General features: G+C 35.0%; 1 protein-coding gene across 1 annotated transcript; it reads right to left on the bottom strand.

Annotated features, from left to right (window-relative positions):
- Positions 1 to 10,501: 10,501 nt before the first annotated feature.
- LOC112638571 (protein ALP1-like) lies at positions 10,502 to 11,732 on the bottom strand. The gene is made up of 2 exons (XM_025410563.1): positions 11,589 to 11,732; positions 10,502 to 11,504 (listed from the first exon to the last, which is right to left on the bottom strand). The coding sequence occupies exons 1-2, from the start codon at positions 11,696 to 11,698 to the stop codon at positions 10,541 to 10,543; spliced, it is 1,074 nt and encodes a 357-aa protein (XP_025266348.1). The 5' UTR covers positions 11,699 to 11,732; the 3' UTR covers positions 10,502 to 10,540.
- Between the last annotated feature and the right edge of the window lie 6,038 nt (positions 11,733 to 17,770).

Here is a 17,770-nt window from a genome sequence, read left to right as displayed (position 1 = left end):
GCACAATTTAATAAATTGCGCTGACGCTGATCCAGATAATAATAATAACAATAACAAAAATAAATACATACTAATTTCCTCAATCAATACTGACATCAATTCCTTAGATGGTGAATTCACAATTAAAATTTAAAAAAAAGCATAGATCAGGTAAAATAACTCGTGAATATCGCGATATTTCTCGATTCCGTCGAAAAAGAAGATAAATCGAAATAAAAGATTAAAATCAAACTCAAAACCTAATTACGTCAAATCAGACACAAGGGTTTTCCTTCCAGAAAGTTTTATATCCGCTCTAAAGTTTAAAGCTAAATTTCTCTTTTATTTACCGGAAAATTTTACTTCGCGGAAATTTCGTCAAGCAATTACCACAAACGTAGAATTTGACTCTTTTTATAATTATTACTTGGAGATTATCAAATATAAAGATACTATCGAAAGCCCTTCCTCAAAACCAGCCGATCTAATAACTCAATTAAAATCTCAGTTACCGGAAAATCAGTGTGAGATAGAGAATTATTTACAGACTCTCCAATGAAGCCTTCGTGCGACGATAAAGATTTTTTCACCCTAACAGCCAATGAACAAGTTCAAATCCTTGATATACTATTGGAATTCATAGATCAATATATCGCAGATGATATTGATATTGATCAACTAATGGAATTAATAGAGAATTTCGAAATTCCATTTTAATAGATACTTATTACACACGCATTTCAAATAATCCCATCTCATTTAATCAATTTATCCTATTATAGAGTTTCGCGGCTTCCCAATTCTTCCGTAATCGATAAGTCAGATCCTCGCTCTCGGCATCCCCAAGATATGCCGACGTAAGCAGGTTGCCTTGAAAATAAAGAGAGCGCACTTTACTCTAGAACTTATGGCCGCTCCCTAATAACTTTGTACCGCGCACATGCGCACTAGCCCTAACGAATAAGAATATGTTGTTAGAGAGTCATATCTATATATAAATATATGCTGTGTTCTTCTCCAAAGATTAATTAAGTTAAGTCGTATATAAGTTGGTGAGAATAAAGACTGAATTTTATACCAAAAAGGCATCCTTGTCTCGACCCAACCAATATACCTAGGGTAAAGCACTAACCTACGCCACATAAATTGGTAACCCCGATGTGATACGAGCATGGGAAACACAGAAAAAACAGCGTGCAATCACTACTGCGCATAACGTCCACAGCGGAAAACATCTTAAAGAAACAATAAGATGCCGATAGATAGATCACCTACAAGAGGACCCGAGGTAGAGAACGTGCACCTGCTAGTCGTTTCAGCGGCGATCAGTCACTTTAGAGAGACAGTTCCAATGGAGGAGTTTCGCTAATATTCTCTCGTCATGTGGAACTGCCGCCATTTTATCAAGCCGATCCACGCTTATGGTTTGCCCAGGTAGATCTAGTATTTGCCAATTTCAATATAACTTCAGACACAACAAGATTCAGGTATGTCGCCACACAATTATCCGGAGAAGCACTACGTAGCGTGTCAGACCTCGTCCTTAATCCGCCAACCAAAAATAAATACGAGAATATTAAGCGACGTGTTATTTCCGCATACGACGAGGGAGACGAAGCACGTCTCCGCCGACTACTCCGCGGACACGAGATGCGAAATGAAAAACCAACAGCTTACCTCCACCGTCTGCGAACTCTCGCCAGAAACCAGTGTGGAGACGCCGTTATACGTTCATTATTCTTTGAACAGCTGCCAGACCCCCACACGAGCAATACTCGCAATTTCAGACACAAGTGATCTTTAACGCTTGGCGGAGATGGCTGACAAGGCACTTGACGTAATAAGGCCTACGGTAGCAGCAACCCAGATTGTCCCTGCGAAAAGCTCAAGAGCGCATGAGAACTCAGGTACGCAACCCACATTAGAAGAGTCACTTAATGCGCTAACTTTGCAGGTTGCCAAAATACAGAAGCAATTAAATCGCACCAAACGATTTCGTTGCTCTCGAAATAGAGGAAGAAAGATTCACACTAGAGCCATCACTCCTACGCCAGACTATGCAAACAAATCTGAAATGTGCTACTACCACAATAGGTTTGGGCTAGTGCGAGAAAGTGCCAAACTCCTTGCTCATGGTCCGCAGGAGCCAAGTCGCAACAGGAAAACCAATAAAGTCTCCGTATATAGAGGCGGCTAAGGGGATTAACGGAACATCAAATCGCCTCGTAATTTTCAATCAAAACTCAAGACTGAACTTTTTGGTGGACACAGGTGCAGATGTCTCGGTACTCCCTAAATCCACTGCAAAGAAGCAACCTACTCGCAGCAAGTACAAAATTTATGCAGCCAACGACAGTGCCATTCCTACCTACGGAGAAGTCAGGTTAAGACTTAACCTTAAACTGCGCAGAGATTTCGATTGGCAGTTTATTATAGCGGATGTACAACAGCCAATATTGGATGCCGATTTTTTGAAACATTTTAAACTACTCGTCGCTCTCGACAACCGTCGATTAATTGACTCGGAGACTGAGCTATATATACTGGGAGCAATCACAACGTGCAGCACTCTAAACCTAACGAAAATCAGTCACAACAATTGTTTTAAAAGCATTCTGCAAGAATTTGATGAAGTCGCACGTCCAATCAGAAGCCTAGAATCCAAATACGGTGTACAGCATCAAATAATTACTACCGGACATCCAATAGCAGAGCGTGCTAGACGTCTATCGCCAAACCGTTACAAAGCAGCTCGCGCTGAATTTCAAAGTCTCATCCAGCAGGGCATCTGTGAGCCATCCTCAAGCCCATGGGCCTCTTCATTACATATGGTCAGGAAAGCTCATGGAACCTGGAGACTGTGCGGTGATTATCGACGGTTAAACAAAATCACAACACCTGACAGATACCCGGTTCCTCATTTACACGACTTCACACATCGCCTGCATGGATGTAAAATTTTTACGATGCTAGATCTAAACAAAGCATTCCACCAAATTCCGGTAGCACCAGAAGACAGACCAAAGACTGCCGTCATCACCCCATTTGATCTTTCAGTTCAACAGAATGATCTTTGGCTTGTGCAATGCTACGCAAACATTCCAGCGCCTAATGGATATCGTACTCCGAGGAATAGACTACACATTTTGTTATATCGATGACATCCTAATTGCATCCACTACACCAGAGCAACACGCAATACATGTACGCGAAATTTTATCACGACTGCAGCAACACGGATTATCAATCAACGTGGAGAAATGTACCTTCGGAGCAGAGAAAGTCCGTTACTTGGGATACATAATCAATAAGGATGGGATCGCCCCTCTCCAGGATCGCATAGTCGCAATCAAAAACTACCAAAAGCCCAACACAGTGAAGAAACTACGTAGATTTCTTGGTTTCATCAATTTTTATCGCCAAATGCTTAAAGGTGCAGCACTTTATCAAGCACAACTTCATAAGCTCGCGAATGTTACAGGAAAAGGTGACAAACAGAAGATATCCTGGACACCACAGACGCAAGAGGCTTTTGAACAATGTAAGAGACAACTGGAAGAAGCCACCCTCCTTGCGCAAAAGAAGGAGCACCACTAATTTTATAAACAGACGCCTCAGATACGGCGATCGGTGCCGCCCGCGCAATTTCAAGGAGATAAGTACGTACCTTTGAGCTTCTTTTTGCAAAAATTAACAGAAACACAAAAGAATTACAGTACCTATGATCGTGAGCTTCTAGCAATTTACAAAGCCTTAAAGTATTTCCGCCATCTTGTAGAAGGTCGTGAATGCATCATAGCAACGGATCATAAGCCATTAATATATGTCTTCCATCAAAGATCGGAGCGAACATCTCCGAGACAGTTGTGACAATTAGATTACATTACTCAATTTACTACTCACCTAATTCACCTACCTGGGGACAAAAATACGGTTGCAGATGCGTTGTCCCGCATCCAAGAGATATCCATGCCAGTAATCGTTTCAACTGAGGACATCGCACGCGAGCAATTAGAAGATGAAGAACTTCAAGACCTTATAACAACATCAACATCAAACCTACAGCTACGCAAACTACGTTTGGACGACTCCGAACACACTATATATTGTGATGTTTCCACTAGAGAAATACATACCTCGAATTCTACGTCGCAGCATATATAACACCGTACATCGCTTATCGCATCCAGGAGTTTGAGCCATCAAGGAGTTAATTGTGTGTCGGTTTATCTGGCCGGGTCTCAACAAAGACATCGCAGAATGTGAAGTCATGCGTGGCATGCCAGCGCGCGAAGATCCAGAGGCATAATAGAAACCTTCCGGAACACATCCGAATTCCGGATAGCAGATTTCAGGTACACCTCGACATCATTGGTCCACTGCCACTGTCTCACGGATACCAATACTGTCTGACCGCAATAGACAGATTTACCAGGTGGCCAGAAGCCATCCCTATCAGAGACACTAATGCAGACACCATTGTAAACGCATTCTACGCAAATTGGATTTCCCGTTTTGGCGTCCCAGCAATTGTGACCACAGATCGTGGTTCTCAATTTGAATCTAGAATGTTTCAGGCTCTCATTCGGTTGATAGGTGCACGTAGAACCAGGACCACAGCTTACCATCCAATGGTATGGTGGAGCGATTCCATCGTTCTCTCAAATCAGCCATCCGCTGTCACGCAACTATCGAATGGATAGACATCCTTCCTACGGTCCTGTTAGGCTTGCGAGCTAGCGTGAAGGAGGACTTAAAAACTAGCGCAGCAGAGCTAGTCTATGGAACCTCCATCCGCTTCCCAGGAGAATTTTTTATAGACGAGGATTCTCCAGAAGACCCACAAATATTTATCGAGAAATTACGCGAACGCATGCGTAAGATACGTCCCACACCAGCAACACATCACATTAATTCAAAGGTATTTAATTACAAAGATCTTTTCACTTGTTCACATGCATTTGTTCGAGTAGATGAAGTCAAAAGGCCTCTCGATTGTCCGAAGGCCCTTATGAGATTGTGGAAAGATTATCTGACCGAGTCTTCAAACTCAATATAAAAGGAGAACAAGTAACAATTTCAACCGAAAGACTGAAACCGGCATATCAAGAAATAATACCTGCAGAAGATACCACGCAGCATACATCAGCTCAGCAGCCTTTGAAATATACCCTCCAACGAAGAAAAAGGTCACTTTCACATCCTAGACAAGTCTAAAGGAGGAGTACTATGGCCGCTCCCTAGTAACTTTGTACCGCGCACATGCGCACTAGCCCTAACGAATAAGAATATGTTGTTAGAGAGTCATATTTATATATAGATATATGCTGTGTTCTTCTCCAAAGATTAGTTAAGTTAAGTCGTATGTAAGTTGGTGAGAATAAAGACTGAATTTTATACCAAAAAAGCATCCTTGTTCGACCCAACCAAACGATATACTTAGGCCCGGTTTCACCAACGTGATTTAATCTAATCGGTCGATTAAATTGGTCATCAGAATTGCCAATAACAAGACTTTAAAAACGAACGTCGCCATCCACGGATCTTGCTTCACAGAAAGAAAATAGGTTACGATCAGTTTTATTATGTTCAGCAGTTGGCAACTCTGACAGTTAATCGACCGATTAGATTAAATCACGTTGGTGAAACCGGGCCTTAGGGTAAAGCACTAACCTACACCACAAACTGAGGTATATAGGGAAAAAATAAGTCACTGAGACGTGACAAAATGATTCAGAATATAAACCATAAATTTTTTAAAAATATTAGCTTTTATGAGAATGCTGGGTACTCTGATATATTTCTATATATCTATTTTCCATTTAGTTCTATCTTCTTTACTTTCCTTATGCTTTTTTTATCTTCTTTATATAAATTTCATTCTTTAATTAACGATGATGACAAATTGATTCTGAACGAAGAACGATATCATTAAATAATATTCATGAAAACAAAATATTAAAAAATTGTAATTATTGAGTTACATATAATAATAATTTATTTACTCACATATGCATATAATACCATTGTTTTTCACTTTGCTCATCTTTATGCACTTTATGTTTTCATATATTTGTGTCAGTTTTATTTTATTTCAATGCCGCAATGTATTTTGCATTTACATTTAAAAAACATTACTATCATAAATATTTACTACACACACACACACACACACACACAACACACACACACGCACACGCACACGCACACACACACACACACACATATATATAAATGTCAAAAATATCAAAAAATGTCAAATAATTTACACAAGTTCTTCTGCCGTTGATAGCACCGGGCGTTTTAATCTCTGTCCACGCTGCCAGATGACTTCGTCGATTTACATAAGTTGACAGACTACTACTTGAACAGTGTAAAGCGTCGTCTACAATGGCAGTAGGATTAAAAGTGCATTTTCACGTGCCACTGAAACTGATTGACATTTGAGCGACAAAAATGATCACGACTTTTGTCGCTAAACTATTACAGCGGCAACTTGTGCACAAAGTGAAAAAAGATTGCAGCGATAAAATTCTGCTGTAGAAAGCAATAATCCCAGCAAACACAGAATATTGCGGCAATATTACAACATTGCAGCAATGTTGCGGCAATGTAATAGCTGTAATATTTTGGTTTGCTGGGATGATAGCTTCTAAAAGAAGAAAATATTATAATTGAATATCAAATTGTAATAAAATAATTCGACGAAAACGTCAAATACAATTTGAAAATGATATCGTTTTTGTTATATTACTATCGACATATCAGAAACAAAAAAGACATTATTGAAAAAAAAAATTTTGGGTCGCACCACTTTTTCAAAATCATAATCAATATGGATTTTACAAAGCTATTTTACCGAATATGAGATTAGAAAGTGCAAGATTGGGGATTGCCCGATTAGACACAGTACGAATAAACACAGCCAATTATATCGACCGATGCCTAGGGTAACCAGCACGATCAAGCACAATTAGCCAATCAAAGCCAGTTGTGTCCAATTGTACTGTGTCTAATTGGAGGTGTCTTGCAAGATTTCTGAATTATTTTCATATGTCATCAACGCAACTGGAAAATTTATTACATTTTTATTTTAGTACATACAATTAATACAGCACGGCAGCATTGTTAGCAATGTATCAGCGTTTGACACATCGTTTGAGCGATAATGCTTTGTAATTGAACCGATCTAAACTATAAAATTGTAGCTGCTGAATTAAGGCCTTTGCACGTACAAAAATTTTAGTCGTAACCGTAAGATCGTAAGAAAACTGACCAATCACAGTTGATTATTCTTTTATCGCAGAAAGAATACTCGACTATGATTTATTAGTTTTCTTACGACCTTACGGTTACGACTAAAATTTTTGTACGTGCAAAGGCCTTTATGAGCGATAAATCTGTCGCTTCAACTATTTGTTCCAGCGGTATGTGAAAATGCACCTTGATGGATTAAAGCTGTAACTCAAGAAATAAACCAATCACAGTCGAATATTTTTTTGATGCTTGACTGTGATTGGTCAATTTCTTAAGTTACTGCTTTAATCCATTAATCCTACTGCCATTGTAGACGACGTGTAAAGGCTATAGGCCGCAGCACACACTTTTGCATAAGCGTATAACCATAAGCATAAGGAAATTGATTGGTCCTCAAGTATATACATAAGAAAATGAACCAATCAATTTTCTTATGTTTATGGTTATGCGCTTATGCAAAAGTTTGTGCTGCGGCTTTAAGGTGGAAGCACATAAAATTGCAGAAGCACATAACCATAAGAAAATTGATTGGTTTATTTTCTTATGCATATATTTGTGGACCAATCAAATTCCTTATGCTTATGGTTATGTGCCTATACAATTTTATGTGCTTTAAGGTTTAGGGCCTATCCAGACAAACTTGCATAGGTGCATATGCATAACATAAGACCATATGGACCAATGAGCATCAAGTATTATGTTATGTAAGTCAATATAGCGATTTAATACTCGATGCTCATTGATCCATATGGTCTTATGTTATGCATATGCACCTATGCAAGTTTGTCTGGATAGGCCCTTATAGCACACACTTTCCATAAGACATAACAGTAAGGTTTCGACCAATCGCTCAATTTGGTTACGGACAGTCAAATTGAGCAACGCGATTGGTCGAAACCTTACTGTTATGCTTATGAAAAGTGTGTGCTATAGCCTTTAAGCCTTGTTTACATTGGACGTAGGACGTAACGTAGACATAGACGTAGACGTAGACGCAGACGTAGAAATTCTTCGTGGTTAACATTGAAGTACTTTTCAGTATGTTCGACTAATGATCGTGGTCCTTATAACCAATCATAGAGCTGCATCCTTAACCTTACTTTTATTTCGAAAGTTTATTGTGTTTGTTTTGCGAGTATCAGTGATTGTATTTTCGAATACGAAGTAAAAAAGATGAGCGAAGAATTAGATCGTCGGTTAATTTTAATGGTGGAGAGTAATCCCCATTTATACGATAAAAAATGACCGGGTTATAAAGACAAGGTACTCTGCAATAATTCATGGAAGTCTATTGGCGATCGATTGAATATCAGCTGTAAGTCTACAATTGTTGTTTTAATTTGTCGAATTGTTTAATAAAAAAATAATAAAATATTTAATTTATTTGCAGCGGAAGATGCTATGCGACGTTGGAAAGTTCTAAGAGAACGTTTCAGCAAGGTTAGGAGGCAAAAAGCAAACATTCCTTCTGGGTCTGGTGCATCGTCAGAAAACCAGGAGATTGAATGGTCTTTATATAATACCCTACTATTTTTACAACCCCATGTACAAAATAGAAAGTAAGAATAACTTTTGTAGTATGTTCTATTTTGTTGTACTTAGTGCAATATACAGGGTGTCAATTAAGTCCCGGGACGGCTGAATATTTTCTCATGTAAGGTATTTTTGAAAAAGGTCAAGGTCATTTCTGAAGTAATTTTCAACGAGGAATTCAACGGTGACCTTCAATTTGACCTTGAGCTTGACCTTCAAGGTTATTTGAAGGTCAAAGTGTTTTTTTTAAATAGGAACCCCTATTTTTGATTGTATATTCTTATAGCTGACCTCGAGAGCTTTCCAAAACACTATAATAAAATATTTTTCCCTCAAGCATTTATCGAGTTATGATGCTTCAAATCATTTCTTAATTTTACATAAACCGTAAAATATCTTGTAAAATATTCACTTTTCGATTATTTTACCTTAATACTTTTATGTACAAAATAATGAGAGGAATCAATTGGCGTAAAGAAAACATATAGTTGTTTTTAAGAAAAAATATGGAATTGTTAATTGCAAATTACATATTTTTTCTTAAAAACAACTATATGTTTTCTTTACGCCAATTGATTCCTCTCATTATTTTGTACATAAAAGTATTAAGGTAAAATAATCGAAAAGTGAATATTTTACAAGATATTTTACGGTTTATGTAAAATTAAGAAATGATTTGAAGCATCATAACTCGATAAATGCTTGAGGGAAAAATATTTTATTATAGTGTTTTGGAAAGCTCTCGAGGTCAGCTATAAGAATATACAATCAAAAATAGGGGTTCCTATTTAAAAAAAACACTTTGACCTTCAAATAACCTTGAAGGTCAAGCTCAAGATCAAATTGAAGGTCACCGTTGAATTCCTCGTTGAAAATTACTTCAGAAATGACCTTGACCTTTTTCAAAAATACCTTACATGAGAAAATATTCAGCCGTCCCGGGACTTAATTGACACCCTGTATATGGAATAATGTTATGTACAGGACAATTGGTAACTTAGCATTGAGTGCCAGTCAGAAGAATAAATTTTCAGACAATATTCTTGATGTCGACATCGACAAGAACCCACCAGAAACTCAGTTAGATTTATTGGACGAATCAGTAGAATTCATAGATGAAGATGTTCGCAGCTACCTGTTAAATATAAAAGAGGAAACAGGGGACAACGGAACTTCGAAATGTACCGAAAAATTGGATTCCAATAAGAAACGACCATTGTTGGAGATAGAAAATCAACAAAAGAAGAAAAAGAAACCTCAACCTTTACCTCCTGAGGAACGTCTTATCTCCATGCTCGAAGGCGTAGAAAAAACAATCGTAAAAAGAGGCGATGCAAAAGATGATGTTCTTTGGAATTTTTGCATTTCATTATACGGATCGATGAAAAAAATGACAAAGACAAAAGTGAAAGACATGAAATTCAAAATTTCTCAACTTCTCTATGAATTCGAGTCTGACTCGGAAAATTAAGGTATACGATACGTATATAATATGTCATAAATATTAGTTTAAAAAGTAAAAATAGTTTATTACATAAATTTACATACTTTTACATATTGTTTATTATACAAATTGTACTTCTTTGTTACAGCAACAGAACAATCACGATTTGCTGAACACAAGACCAAAGAAAGGATATATCCAGTGAGAAATGGTACGTCGAATTGATGTGATTTGCTGTACCATTTCTCACTAAGTATGTATTGTTATATGTTGTGATAAATGCATATATATATTGATAGTTAATATCTGAAAATATATTTATACATTTTAAAAACTTCCTCGTTTTACATAATTATACTGCCAATCTACTTTTCCTTCTGGCGACACAAGATAATCAGCAAGGGTATTTCGTAAATCAATATCCGCTCGTGTAGAACGATTTGTCCCTGTGCGACCTAATTCATCAATCTGAGGACAGTTTACTCGCCAGTCACCAAGAATGACACATCCTGAATCATCATAACGATCTACATAATTATCTGGACAATAATAACGCTGCTTACTTGACAATTCTTCTATTTTAACGAAGTTATGTAAACATAATGTAGCGCATACAATTCTTTCAATTGTACTAACACTGGCAATTATGTTAGTATGTAGAATTCGCCACCGACTGGCTAAAATGCCAAAGGTATTTTCAATAACGCGTCGAGCACGTGATAGGCGGTAATTAAAAATTTGTTGTTTTTCTGATAAATTTGTTCCGGGATAAGGCCGCATTATATAGTGCTTAAGTGGAAAGGCTTCGTCTGCAGCCACAAAATACGGGAACGCGATATTAGTTCCACGTAAATTGGTAGAACCTGGAAGGCCTAATTCATTATTATCCATAGCTTTCCCAAATGCCGATTCTTTAAAAATGCCACCGTCGCTTTGAGATCCGAAAGCACCGACATCAACAAGTGTAAACAAATAAAAAGCATCGCAAACTGCCATTAGAACTATACTAAACGTTTTTTTATAGTTAAAATACTGCGAACCCGATTTTTTTGGAGCTTGAATCGTTATATGTTTCCCGTCCATCGCACCAAAACAATTAGGTAAATTCCAGCGATACCAGAACTCCGTTGCTTTAATTTCCCATTCTTCAGTAGTTGGTGGTTTTAAGTAAATTGGGGATAATTCATCCCAGATAACTGCACAAGTCTCTCGTATTACGTTGCTGACTGTGGACTTGGAAACACAGAAGCTCCATGCAACTACCTGCATGCTCGGTCCATGGGCAAGATAACTAAACAAATACGTATAATTATCTAATAACATATGCTTAACTCAAGAATAAAAATCTGAAAAATATATTTATTATAATACTCACTACAATGTCATAACCAGCCGAAACTCCGGACTTAATGGCTTTCTTGGACTGATTTTTATTAATCTATGTTTAAAAATATCCAGCAACTTTTCAAATTGGTTGACTGTCATTCGAGTGTACTTAAAAAATTGTTCATCATCTTTTTCTTTTATATATTGGAACAATATATAATATTGACTCCGTTTTACCCGATTTCTCAACAGCGGACGAACCCACCATCGTCGCTTGTTATGAACTTTTTTTTTTTGCAAAGATCTTAAAATCATACCCACTGCAGTGAAAATTAAAGAAAATCTTAATAATTCTAATTTTTCAATTTCATACATTTTATAAAAGTGAATATATCAATCGTGGTACAGTTTAGAGGTTAACCGGTAAGTGTCCGCGCAAATGGTATACACCGGGCATCCCTCTTGTGATTGGCTGGACGTAGAAAAATATTAAAAATTTTAAAATTCTACGCCTACGTCTACGGCTACGTCTGCGCTTAAGTTTCAATATGGACGGTAACATGCTATTCCTATCTTTCCAATTCTTACGTCTACGTCTACGTCTACGTCCTACGTCCAATGTAAACAAGGCTTTACACGTCGTGTAAATCTTAAGCCGGGTCTATAATGGTCGTAGCATAAAACGTCGTCTACTATTTTAAAGAGACTTAAGGCGTAAGACTTAAGAAATTGATGAATCACAATCGAATATTCTCTTAATACTTGACTGTCTTTGGTCAATTTCTTAAGTCTTATGCCTTAAGTCTCCTTAAAATCTCATTGTAGACGATGCTTTAGGTTGGCGTAAGGCGTAAGGCGTAAGACTCAAGAATTGACCAATCACAGTCGAGTATTCTCTTAATACTTGACTGTGATTGGTCAATTTCTTGAGCTTAAGGCTGGTTTATAGAGGCTGTAAGGCCGGGTCTACAATAGGTAATTTAAGCCATAAGCCTTAAGAGATTGACCGATCACAGTCAAATATGAAGAGAATACTCGATTGTGATTGGTCAATTTCTTAAAGCTTAGGGCTTAAATTATCCATTGCAGACCCGGCCTAACTATTAATTTATGCCGGAACTGGTAAAGTTCAATATTGGAATTTCAATGCTTTTATTCATGCTGAAAGCATTAAGCTTAAAGGCTTTCGCACATAAATTGTCATAACCATAAACGTAAAACGTAAACGTAAGCTGAAGAATCAATCAGAATATTGCTTTAGCTTTATGTATCCTACAAGACGATGGAAATGATAATGGGTGCTTTCCATTTAGCGACACAAGTCGACACAAGTGTCATTCTATCTTTGTTTATTGTTATTCATTGAAAAAAGATAGAATGACACTTGTATCGACTTGTGTTGCTAAATGGAAAGCACCCAATAAAGTTTCAACCGGTTGAAATCCTAGTTACTTCTGCTTACGGCCTTTATCATCATTTATCTTCACTTTATCATCAGGATATATAAAGCTAAAGCAATATTCTGATTGGTTCTTCAGCTTATGTTTACGTTTTAGGGCTCGTCCCGATGGAGAAAGAAATAGCGGAACGGAATAGTAACGGAAAGATAACTAGACTAATCAGAATGATTCCGTTCCGTTTTTTCGCGGTCCGATTTCCCATGGCACGGAACTATTACGGAACGGAAAAGAAACGGAAAAATTTCTAACCTTGATATTGAAAGTTTGCGAAGTTTGTATCTTATCTTTTAACACACATCTCGGAAAAACTGTAATATATAAGTTGCTAATATATAATATAAATAAAACTTTCTTATAACATCAAACATACTATATAAAACAAGGGTCTCTAAGGTTTAATACTTATTCTTTTATTTATGTATCCTGTGTTACTAACAATACAGCTTTACAAACAGCTACAAACAGTATTATATAGATAAATTAATAAACATATCTAACCAAAGTATGTTGTAAGAGGAAAACTATTAAGTAACAAAAATTGTTATTAAATAAACTTTATTATTTAAATTCTCTGTATTATATGAACATATAATTTATTATATTGATTAATATATAAATAGTTGACTGTATTAGATAAACTGTCTAATAAACAATACATCTGTTTAACAGACTATACTTGATACTATACTTGGCAATCAAAATAAAACGATTTATATAAGACAAACATAAAGACTATTAAATTATTGTATTGCACAAGTCATCAGTATTGTAACAAAAAAGTATTTTGCAAAAATACCATAAACAAAATAAAAACTAAAAGAAAATGCAGAATATGCAACTTATTGTGTCAATCTTCTTGTTATATTATAAAGAAATCAGTCTTATTAAAATATATTTATCCAGACAGCACAGGACATTCTATGGACATTCATTTTATATCCATTTTACGTCCGCACGTCCATAGACATAAAATAAACGTCCATCGTACATCCGATTTAAGAAATCTATTAATAGTCAATATTTGGACGTCCACAAGATGTCTGGTCTTGGAGGTCAAAGTTTCTCGCGAGCATGCAAGCATGTATTAATTCGTTCGTTTACCGCTACGTGACGTGCGATGCGCTATCTTTCTCGTATTTAAGTTTCAGTTATGAGAATTATATAAAGTTTGCAAAAGGTAACAAATAAAATTGAAAATGTATTGTTCAATTTAATTTCTGATCTAAAAGCATGGGTTTCAGATATTAAATTGATTTTATAAGTCGGACTTTATAAGTAAATGTCCGGCGAATAAACGAAAATAATTTTTCATTATCTATTTAAGATGTAAAGTGCAATATGCAAGTATAAATTATAAATAAAATTTTTATATAAAATTTTTATATAAAATTTGTATGTAAAATTTTTATGTAAAATTTTATATGAAATAGATAAATTATATTATTATTTGGGGATTGAAATATGTTTCGTTTAAAAATTATGATATGTTTAAATCATAAAAGTTGTTCTTTTTTCACACATATAATACACATTTTTTTTAAATTATCTGTTTTATAATCGTTTTGTGCAAAAAAAGTAACATTTAAATAATATGTGATATTGCATTAATGTATATGTGATATAAATTTTCTTTAATAAATGTATTGCTTAAAAAAATATATATTTCATCTTTTTAATATGTAAATTCAAATTTTGTATGTAATCTCTTTTTCATCTCCTTATTACGTCCATATAAAGTCCGTTTTGTATATCTGTTATTGCTAATTTATGTCCATTAGTCGTCCATCGGATGTCTTTTGGACACGTCAGGGATTAAATTATGTCCACCAATTTCATATTTGGATATGCTATGGATATCCAGTGTATATTTGAGGAACATAAAACGGACATTTTATGGATATTTTCAATATCCTTCAAGGATATTTGTAGAATATTTTATGGATATCTGTGTGCTGTTTAGGTAGTTATCACATCTTGTGTTTGTTATTTCTCATTTTCCTCTTCTACTTCATATAGTCTTGAATTCTATTTCTAATTTTAATCGTGATTTGTAAGATAATCTATGTAAGCCTTCTGCCAAACGTAACATAAATCTATCTATAGGATTTGCTTCTGTTTTTTGTGTTAAGGAATTAAAAAGAGCTTCTTCGTAATCGTCTAAATCAATCCTTTTCCTCTCTGTAACAAATGAATGTATAAATAAATTATTCATTCGCTAATTTAAGTTGTACATAATAAATACTAAAATTCATACTTTTTGATTTCGTTGATATCGGAGAAACTGGAGACAGTGATGTAGACGTATTATTATTAGTGATAGGAGATAAGAATATTATTGATATTGTCGCTTGTTGTCGATGTAGAAGGAATACTGTTACTATTTGAACTGCAAGGAGTATTCCCACATAGCATAAGATCTCCATCGGACATCCTCATTTGATCGAAATGATCCCATTTTGATCCAAATTAAAAAGTCACCCACAGGATTACCTGAGGATATCTCGTATAACATAAGATCTCCGTAGAACATCCTGATTTGAACGAATAATCCGAACGATATAGACGATAAAAAATCATCCGTAGGACTTACTGAGGATATATTTCTGATTGTCATATATATATATTAATGTAAAACACCCTTTATCTAATTTGAACACAGAACAATTGTAATTTTATGCACGCACGTCACACACATATCACACACAATACAAATAAGTTTCAATCAATCCGTTGTATTTTCATATCTTTCCATGCCTTTATACCAGTGTCGTAAAGGCTATAGCACACACTTTCCATAAGACATAACAGTAAGGTTTCGACCAATCGCTCAATTTGGTTACGGACAGTCAAATTGAGCAACGCGATTGGTCGAAACCTTACTGTTATGTCTTATGGAAAGTGTGTGCTATAGGCTTAAGCGGACCGACGCATGCGCGAAAAATCCGATCCGACAATATCTTTTGGTGTATCAACACTGTTTTATGCACGTGCTTGTGATTCTTACGAAGAAGGTAAAACGAAAAAAGATAACGGAGACTAACGTTCAAACTATTTGAGAAATATACAAGTAAGTATTATTATAAAAATTATTATATATATATATATAAAATCTTAAATTATTGTTTTGGTATATGCAGATTGTTGGTTATCATATAGGTTATGTTTGAGACATCTTAATCGAATATCATTATAATTTTTATACAGTGATGGGAAAAAGTTCCGGGACGGCTGGATAATTTGAAAAATACGCATCACAGAGGAAAATGACCTAGACAAAAGTTGTAGGATTTTTCCCGGGCAATCCGACGGTGACCTTAGATTTGACCTTGGATGGTCATTTGAAGGTCACATAAAGATTACCTTCAATTTCTTAAATGGAACTCCCTATTTTTCATTACATATTCTTGTAGCTTATCTCGAGAGCTTTCTAAAACACTATAATTAAGTACCTTTTTATTAAGTACTTTTTGAGTTATAAGGCTTGAAATAATTTCTTAATTTTACATAAACCATAAAATATCTAGTAAACCATTCATTTTTCGATTATCTTACCTTCATACTTTTATGTACAAAATAATGAGAGGAATCAATTGGTGTAAAGAAAACACATAGTTGTTTCTAAGAAAAAATATGTAATTTGCAATTAACAATTCCATATTTTTTCTTAAAAACAACTGTATGTTTTCTTTACACCAATTGATTCCTCTCATTATTTTGTACATAAAAGTATGAAGGTAAGATAATCGAAAAATGAATGGTTTACTAGATATTTTATGGTTTATGTAAAATTAAGAAATTATTTCAAGCCTTATAACTCAAAAAGTACTTAATAAAAAGATACTTAATTATAGTGTTTTGGAAAGCTGTCGAGATAAGCTACAAGAATATGCAATGAAAAATAGGGGGTTCCATTTAAGAAATTGAAGGTAATCTTTATGTGACCTTCAAATGACTATCCAAGGTCAAATCTAAGGTCACCGTCGGATTTCCCGGGAAAAATCCTACAACTTTTGTCTAGGTCATTTTCCTCTGTGATGCGTATTTTTCAAATTATCCAGCCGTCCCGGAACTTTTTCCCATCACTGTATATCCTTGTAGTATTAATTTTTTCAATATAAATAATATTTTTAATTTTCTTAAAATATATTTTAAACAACTGCTTTTTCATTTGCTTATAAATCATGAAACAAAATTTACATGAGCTACAAAAGCTGATCTGCGTACATCAGAACATTAATTGTAAATTTTATTGAGATTAATATATATAATGAGAATTAATAATTATGAATTATGTAATGAGATAATTGATACGGTATTCATAATTTATATAGTATCAATGTTTTTATGAATTTAAGAATTATAATTTTCAGATTTAATTAAGAAAAAAGAATCTTTTGTTAGAAAAATTATGGAAAATTACAAAAAAAAACGCAAACGGCTCTGTGAAATGTCAAATAGACATTTGAGGAGACTCGTGCAAAATGAAATAAATGAAATAAATTTGTTAGAATATAATGATCAAGATAAACTGTCTAAAGCATATACAATGCCAAGTACAAGTAAAAGTGCCAAAATGTTTTGTGCGAATGAATCTGACCATCCTAGAGAAATTGTATACAATGAAACTATAAATGATAATAAAAACATGCTGCATAATTCAAATAAAATAACAAATAATGCAGTCAATTTAAATGTTACTGAGAATGTTAAAGAGAGTGAAGAAAAAAGCTTTAAATCCTCCATACGTGACTGGGCTATAACTAACAATATT

Source organism: Camponotus floridanus, unplaced genomic scaffold (assembly GCF_003227725.1).
Source record: "Camponotus floridanus strain SB8 unplaced genomic scaffold, Cflo_v7.5 scaffold323, whole genome shotgun sequence".
Classification (NCBI taxonomy): domain Eukaryota; kingdom Metazoa; phylum Arthropoda; class Insecta; order Hymenoptera; family Formicidae; genus Camponotus; species Camponotus floridanus.
This window is presented reverse-complemented; position numbering and strand designations above follow the sequence as displayed.

Bases quoted from the DNA above. Each gene is read 5' to 3' on its own strand.
- LOC112638571 (XM_025410563.1), bottom strand. From the start codon at position 11,698: ATGACAGTCAACCAATTTGAAAAGTTGCTGGATATTTTTAAACATAGA. The intron at 11,505-11,588 runs GTGAGTATTATA...GTATTTGTTTAG, and splicing joins CGGCTGGTTATGACATTGTA to TTATCTTGCCCATGGACCGA.